At 43.2% G+C, this 8556-nt stretch overlaps 3 protein-coding genes across 3 annotated transcripts in view; 2 read left to right on the forward strand and 1 right to left on the reverse strand.

The window, feature by feature from the left end:
- Window positions 1–634: 634 nt before the first annotated feature.
- On the forward strand, window positions 635–3787 carry SARC_03698 (hypothetical protein; the record flags this gene model as incomplete). The annotated part of the gene is made up of 6 exons (XM_014302497.1): window positions 635–703; window positions 751–876; window positions 1303–1360; window positions 1916–2042; window positions 2429–2599; window positions 3070–3787. The coding sequence occupies 6 exons, from the start codon at window positions 635–637 to the stop codon at window positions 3785–3787; spliced, it is 1269 nt and encodes a 422-aa protein (XP_014157972.1).
- Window positions 3788–5543: 1756 nt separating this feature from the next.
- Window positions 5544–7558, forward strand: SARC_03699 (hypothetical protein; the record flags this gene model as incomplete). Its single annotated transcript, XM_014302498.1, has 6 exons — window positions 5544–5755; window positions 6505–6640; window positions 6814–6945; window positions 7070–7151; window positions 7277–7356; window positions 7463–7558. The coding sequence occupies 6 exons, from the start codon at window positions 5544–5546 to the stop codon at window positions 7556–7558; spliced, it is 738 nt and encodes a 245-aa protein (XP_014157973.1).
- SARC_03700 (hypothetical protein) overlaps window positions 7359–8556 on the reverse strand; it is a gene marked incomplete at its 5' end in the record, with an annotated part of 6084 nt that continues 4886 nt past the window's right edge. Inside the window, one exon of the mRNA XM_014302499.1 lies at window positions 7359–8243. Within this exon, the coding sequence (XP_014157974.1) occupies window positions 8128–8243 (116 nt within the window). The 3' untranslated portion in view covers window positions 7359–8127. The remainder of the gene's footprint in view (window positions 8244–8556) is intronic.

Here is an 8556-nt window from a genome sequence, read left to right on the forward strand (position 1 = left end):
ATATATGTGTGTGTGTTTGTGTGTATGTATGTATGTATGTATGTATGTATGTATGTATGTATATGTATATACTGATAAAAACATAATTTTATATACATACATACACACACACACACACACACATATATATATATATATATGTATGTATGTATGTACGTGTGTATGTATGTATATATATATAGACATATACATATATATATATATATATATATACATACATACATACATACATACATACATACATATATACATACATACAGACATACATACATACATACACACAAACACACACACACAACCACACACACATATATATATATATATATACCTACATACATACGTACATATGTGCATAATGTATGTATGTATGGAAGTATGTATTTACGTATGTATGTATGTATGTATGTATGTTTGCGTGTATGTATGTATGTATGTATGTATGTATGTATGTATGTATTTATGTATGTATGTATGTGTTTATTTTCTTTTTGTATGTATGTTTGTATATATATATATGTATGTATATACGACGTGAAAGTTTCTGACTCATTCCAATGAAAATTACTACCTTGTGAGGTTGCCACATACAGGAGTAGTATTGTGCAACCTGTCCATTTCTTTAGGCTCAGTCAACATGAAAGTGTATCTACAGTCACTGATCTGTGATTGTTCACAATTGACTACAGACCCAAGAAACGCGGATGTACTGACTATAGCCCGTTACCCTGCACGGATTTCTTCGACAAAAAGACGGTATACAATTTGCCTGATAGAGACGAACTGGAGATGCAAGTCTATAGCAGGGGCTCAAAGGGTCTCTGTGTGTTGCTATTGCACGGCGGAGGCTACTCTGGTCTGACTTGGGCGTGTATGACGGTATGCAGCAGATTGAATTTGTCTTGGGTATAGTTATTAATGTAGGGTATATAATATCTTGATCAATATGTGCGTGCGCGATTGTCGAGTTGAGATCTAGACAGTTCGGGGACTCGGGATGTTAAACCACAAACAGGTAGCTTTTCACATGAATTAATCTAAAATGTACAATCTAAACTTATAGTGTTGTAGTGTTGTAGTGTTGTTCGAAGTGACGACGTGGTGTCGTGGGGATTTCCATATATTTTATTTTTATGGTTTGCGGGCATATTCGGTGTCAATCATCCGTATCCATTCTGCACATAGCACACTTACATTTGTCGCGGCTGCGATGGCCTGTAGTAACTGGAAGCGATGTAATGATTCTCGTTGGGCAGTACATGCTCATCTACCGACGTTTAAGACTTTCTCCAATCTTCGACACAGAAACAACTCAACAGCATGGTGGAAGTGCAAGTGGTGGCGCCTGACATCCGTGGTCATGGTATGTTAATGATTATGTAAGTGACCTAGAATGTTGTCCATGCGTGTTGTTTGCTCGCGAGTGCTATGGCGCACCCTGAGTCAGAATTTCGCCCGACAATAGGGTGGTGCGAACTAAACCATTATAGTGTCAATGCACAGGTATTTCTTGTTAAACATACTCTATAGATTAATTACAGGGTGTTCTATACGCTTATTGATTTGCGACTAGTCGGATCTACACTTAAACTAATTGTTTATTAAGAGCCTTATTAGTGCTATTAGGTATCCGAATAGTGATTTCACCACACACTCACGACATACAAGTAGTTCATACCTATAGGAGGTATAGTTGATATTGGGTGTATCATAACCAGACTCCCTTGCTACGCCTCTTCTGAACAGGCGCATATGACTTTATCTCACAGTGGAAAATACCTACTGTCGCACACCAGTGTGATCAACTGGCTACGTGCCTATGTGACCAATTGGCGTTGTTCAGCGATGAGCACATACCTTGGATTGTCTATACACTCATTTTACATCATTTATCACATGTCATTGTGTTCATATGTAGGAGGAACGCGATGCGCGCAAGAGAGCAAAGTAGATAAGGCCACACAATGCGAAGATATTGCGGCGCTTATCAAGCTGATGTTCGGTACAACACCACCCCCCGTTCTAGTGGTTGGCCACAGCATGGGGTAAGCACACACGCACACCATTAGTGAAGGACACGGAAGTGTAGAGTGTGCAATAACGCATCTATCTCCTGCTCGTGAGAATGATCTATGGTATTAATCGCAGACAACTATGTATATATGTACCACTCGTGCGCATCTTTTCGGACATCCGTCTCCCCGCCATCTGTGTGGCTGCTCCAAATGGCGAATTGGGCTCTCCCGCTCATTGTGTGTAGCGGCCATATACATGAATCGAAGGCTGTGGTTTTTAGATTCTAGCATATGAGTGCACGTCTAGCGCTATGCGTTCGTGTGTTATTATATCGTCTAGCTGCAAGCAAACGAATATTAGGAGCTTCATCACTAAATAACTATTCAGAGCTTAATATATTGTCTCTCGGACACAGGGGAGCAATCGCAATACACTTGGCAAATGGGCCTTATCTGGCTACGTTAGCTGGGCTGGTGGTCATTGATGTGGTTGAGGGAACAGCTATAGAAGCTCTAGGCCATATGTCTACGATACTGGAGAACCGGCCGTCGATTTTCAGGTCTATGGAGTACGCTATCGAATGGAGGTATATACACTGCATCCATACACGCGTATGCATGTGAATGTATTTGGAATTGCATCTGCTAGTGTTTGCGCAAACTCAACTATTGTAACACACACAAAAAAATACTTGTGGTATCTTAGTTTGACTAGGATCTTTTGAATGTATTTTTCATCTTGATGCTGTTTTTGCTTTCGTGCCCTATGTTATGTTCTTAGGCAATGACCTGTGTCCTTGCTCGCTGCAGGCACGGCAATTTCAGCATGTACATGCAATCGTAGTTTCATTCACACATGTGCCTGACGATTGAAATGTACTAGATGACTCGCGCGTTTTAGCTTAGGGATATTTACGCTCTCCATATGGCTTCGTCAGTGGCTTGGTCAAGATTTGTTATCCTGTTTGCTGTACCGCGCACGTAGCGACCATTATCACCACCTGTTAAACCTGAACTCTGATTTGCGTACTGATTTTCCATATGATGGTACCAACAGCATCCGGTCACACCATGTGCGCAATATAGAAGCAGCACGTGTGTCAATGCCAGGGCAACTGGTGACCGTCGCAGAACACAAGCGGATAAGTAGGACACATGTTTGTGCACCATCCGACCAAACAGATTCACAGCCAAGCGGCACAAAGCCGATATCTACAAGCATACGCAAGGGTATCACAGGTATAGTAGAAGAGGAGGAAGAGGAGGACGAGAGTGCCGGCGCTAGCGTGGAAGGCCATGTCAGCACCACACCAGCTGCGGATAGTCAAACTGAGCCTATCCAGGCTCAAAGCGATAAGTTGAAGGATAAATATGATGGTCCAGCACTGAAACTGGGTCTGAAAGCGATGAAGAGTTCTGTGGACAGCAGTGTGTCCGACGGTGCGAATGGCAAAAGTAGTGAACGGTTTGTATGGAGGACAGACCTACTGGCTACAGAACCGTACTGGCGCGGGTGGTTCGAGGGTATCTCGCATCTATTCTTAGGTACATCTGTGGCCAAACTGCTGGTGCTGGGTGGGATCGACCGTATGGACACGGAGATGAGTGTGGCACACATGCAGGGCAAGTACCAGCTGAAAGTGATGTCGTCTGTAGGCCATGTGGTGCATGAGGACACACCCGATCGAGTGGCAGAGTGTCTGGCGGAATTCATAGTGCGCAATCGCTTAGCTACGCCTCTGGACGGCTACAAAGGGCTACGGCCTGTTGTGTGATGGCGAGGCTATATTACCCTAATAAGAATCTGGCTGTACTTGCATTTGTAATGTTATGTTAAACGCTGCCGGCAACTTTGGAATAGTTTTTGTTGAAATGATCCTTGAATTGAGTGTGTTTGCGTGGGTTACTTATCGATATTGATTCTCGAGACATTAGTCTGCCAGCCCAAATAAATAGGCCAGACTTATTTTCCACTCCTAATCATTTTTTATTACACATTTGAAAGTGCTAGTACGAGTATTTAGCAATGTAATCAAATACTGAATATTCTTCGCAAGTTGCAATTGTTGTGTGAATTGGCCGAGATAGTCAATCACCCAAAGGAGATAATTCGGACTCGGACCGCGCTGCCTATGCAAAACAAGAACGATAATGTGTTAACAAGCCTCTGCCGTGTAGACTTTCTCGGCGACAGGCAAATTTATAATTCTAATTATTTCGGGAAAGTAGTTGTCACTATTCGCCAGCTAGGCGGGTATTGTCGTGAATACAAACCTGGCAATCCTTTTTAAGTGAGAAAAGAATGATCAGTGGACGAAGCCTACTGCTGACATGGATTTGCCGAGATAGTTGCTTTGCGTATGCCTATCCAGCAACTCTGGGGCTTCAGTATCGCGCCAGATCAGGGGGTCCAATTTGATGTATAATTATGTGCATATTTTCTTGTGACTGCAGTCTGTCTTATCTATTTCCCTACAGAAACAACAAACAAAAGGTGTTTTAATACTGGCAGTAGTATGAATAATAGCTGGCATCTCTTCGGATCTGTTGGATATATCGTCTCATATGCCATTTACACAAAGCAGGTGAATCTTGCGCGTAGTCTATGTTACTAAGAGCCATCTCGCGTATAGATTACGATCGTTCAGTTGTCTAAAGCAGGTTATGTGTGAGTCTGGATTCTCAATGTCGTGTGCGTAGAATGTTGTTCGTTTGTTCAAGTAACTACGGACTGCGAACGCCCACACAATAGCGACATTGCCTGCTTGCCTTTGTACGTCTTAGAAGCCATTTATCCACATCAAGTGGGTGGCCAGGATGCTCTTTTACCTTGGTGGTTGATTAGTGCGGATTTCCTTGCAAAGGTGATGCTTTTACCCCGTGCTTTACAGTATATACATTGGAGAGATGATCTCAGACTGACCGTGTCTAAAGGCATGTTGTTCACATTGTCGCACCTGCGATAATGATCATTGCTAGTTCGATGTCCTGCATTTAGTAGGTTTATATGTACGGTATCACTATCGTGTTCTCGGCCTTCATATTCACTATCGTGTTTTTTGAATAATCCTTGACCTCACCGCAGTAGTAGATGCCGCCGAAAGTTTATTATCCAATCAAATAACTTTATCATTAAATACAGGACGGACCATGCTCAGCCTCTATAGTCTAATAAATAATTTCACATCACGAAGTATATATAGTAAAATACTTTAGTAGAGTTGTTTACTATAACTAATTTGGCGGCTAAACAGCCGAAACTGACTGCTGAACGCACGAAAGTCGAACCAGCCCAAGTTCAATACATGTCGACTTGGTATAAAGCTGGCTGCGCAGACACAATCGCTTCACTCTTACGTTCACTTCGATAATACACTGAGAACAATCGTGTGTACATAGATCTACACGAAAGTAAGAAGCATTCGAACCTCCCTGTTGGCTTTAGCTTTAATGCGCAACAAAATTTCATGATAAATAGTATCTCGCAAGCACCAACTGTTCAAATCTTTCATCTTCCTTTGCAGACCCAAGATGTTCGCCTCGGTGATCTTCCTCCTCTGCATGGCATACGTGAATGCGGGAGCATCACTTCTAACCAAGGATATGTTCAATGAGATGTTCTCAAAACGCACTACGAGCCCCAACTGCGTCCAGGCGACAGAGATACTGACCTTCGAGGCTTTCCATAAGACTGCCAAGTACTACCCCAAGTTCTGCAACGAAGGCTCTAAAACCGATCAGAAGTGGGTGCAAATACACGTACAAGATTGATGCCATCCCTAACCCTAAATCGATTTACTACTAAGCTTGTCGACCGTGCCGAGCGTGAAAATCTCACTGCTGTGTTCATTGATATTTTTTGAGCCGTTGCTCCTTCACGTGTCTGCGAGATGTACTACCCAGCGACTTCCTGATCCCGAGCGTAAACGAGAGTCTAGTGGTGACAGCTGGTCCTCTGGTGCTGAATTCGTCACAACCCGTTGTTACCTCACGTGTCACCGCACTTTTCTGCCGTCGGGCGTAGAACTTTCTACTGACAAGCAAGAGAGTCATGTGGAAGCGAGTGTCATTATATTGCTCTGCCGATATTCCGTCCCATATTTGTGTGACTGCACGTTCATTGAACGTCCTGAGCGCACCCGGGAATTGCATGACTGCCGGACCAAATATAGTTTCCGTGAGCTACTCTGAGGGAAGTTGACTTTTGTGCATCATTTGTAGTGCACTTCTGGATGCAGAATAGGATTAATACTGCACGAAACGTTTCATTGCTCGCCTATGTTTATCTTCCAGATACACCTTGTTACCCTACGTATTTGTTCTGATTGCCGACTCACAATTATCCTAATCATTGTCAGGAGAGAGCTGGCAGCGTTCCTGGGCCAGATCTCTCAGGTACGCTTGTTAACTTATAAAGTGCGAATTCGAGCTTTCGCGTGCATAGATTTGCTCTGAGACATATATTGTTTGTTCATAATCCAATTTTTCATAGGAAACGACTGGATGGTGGCCTGGGCAGCCGTATGAATGGGGCCTCTGCTTTGTGGAGGAAGTTGCATGTGCAACCCGTGAGGGAGGTTGACACGCCAGTGCCGGGCGTCTCGTACCACGGAAGGGGAGCCATCCAGGTAAAAAACCTTTTGAGTCAGCGTTGCAATTGAAAACAATTTGTGATACTGGCTAAGCAATCACAGCTCCTCCGAAGGCCTCCGTGGACTGACTCCAATAACAAGTATATGATGGTACATGAAGTACACAAGTGGAGTTCGAGTTTGATCACACCGTCCATGTCTCTTGACAGATCACTTGGAACTACAACTACGGTCGGGTGTCGGAATTTTTTTTTGGCGACAAGAACATCCTGCTGAAGAACCCAGAGAAGCTGATCGACGACGGCGTGATCGCATTCAGAGCTTCGCTGGATTTCTGGATGGTATGTATGGCGTTTTCTATCCCCGTTGACGAGCCGTGAAAGATCGTACTCAAGATCATATCTCATTCGCTATGCTAATACGTGCACGCGTATGTACTGGCATCTGTTTTTTATTTCCACGTAGACTCCGGTCGAGATCAAACCCAGTTGCCACGGCATCATCATCAATAAAGCGCCTGAGTGCCCCGCTAAGGGTCGATACAACGGTGAGTTAGTTTTGTATACTTGCTCGGCCTTCACAAAACACGAGAAGAGTCCCGTTTATCAATGTGATAGTCTGTCACTGTTCGCACATCGATATTCTGACTCTGCTTTAACTAATAATCCACAGGGTACGGAGGCACCACCAATGTGATCAACGGTGGTCCGGAATGCAACACGCCCACGTCACAGAAAGTGAAGAATCGTGTTGTAAGTATATGTCGCGTTTTCCTGAAGACTTTACTTCTGTCTAGCAAGCGATTGCAGTCAAGCAGGAGGTTCACGACCTTTCGGTTTACACTGAAACCCACATCAGGAATACTTCAAGCGGTATGCTAAGATCTTGGGTGTATCCCCCGGCGATCACCTCTATTGCGACAAGGCGGTGGCTTACAACGCCGGTCGCTGTTAAATGAACAGAGAGCTTTGTCTGTGGTCTACACTGTGCCATGCACATGGAGAGCAACGCCGATGGTTATTGCCGACCCGTGAATTCGCGCTGAAGATTGCAACATACTAGTGTAGCTAATTCTGCACACCCACGATGTGTCTACTGAAGAGAACCTTAGTCTGTCATTCCGCAAATGTAGAATGGAAGTAGTATGAAGACTGATTCACTCGATACGTGCGAAGTCGAGATCCTCCACATTTGAATTGAATTGATTCATAAATGCAGTTTACTTCCAAAGTCATCGTATCGATGCCAACGCTGGGTTATCCACGGCCGATGAAAATAGAATCAGTGTAGTTGATGAACTTACTCCCGCGGATAAAGTTGGTGTAATCCACTCCTCCATCGCACATATATCTCACTTGATGAGTGCAAACATTTTTTGTAAAGTGTAGACAATTTGAAGTTTCCGCCAATCAGTAGCATTTATCCAGCCTTTGTCTAAGGCAATCTGGGGCGCTTCACATACCCTTTCAAATATTCGAAGTGCGTTTGACTTCTCAGCACTATCAATACTTTATAGGTACGTGTCAATCTCCCATATCAAGACCATAGCCCGGGTCTCTCACTCCTGCATCGCATAGTATGTACTCCACTTGTCCCTCTGGTAGACTGGAAGACTTGATTATGGTTGCGAATCGACTGCCTATTGCATATGAAGACATAAGTATCACGACCTATAAGGTTTTGGTAACGGCAATGACGCAGGAACATTCTGCTGCCGCTCTGCGTCGTTAACGGCCCAATTCGCTTTCACCTGCGAGATGCTATTTATACAAATGCAGCAGAAGAAATAGAAAGCTCGACCTGAAATGAACACCATGATTGTGATATATCAATATATATATATATATATCAATATATATATATATATATATATATATATATATATATATATATATATATATATATATATATATATATATATATATATATATATATATATATATATAGTATAT

This window comes from Sphaeroforma arctica (assembly GCF_001186125.1).
Source record: "Sphaeroforma arctica JP610 unplaced genomic scaffold supercont1.194, whole genome shotgun sequence".
NCBI classification, from domain to species: domain Eukaryota; class Ichthyosporea; order Ichthyophonida; genus Sphaeroforma; species Sphaeroforma arctica.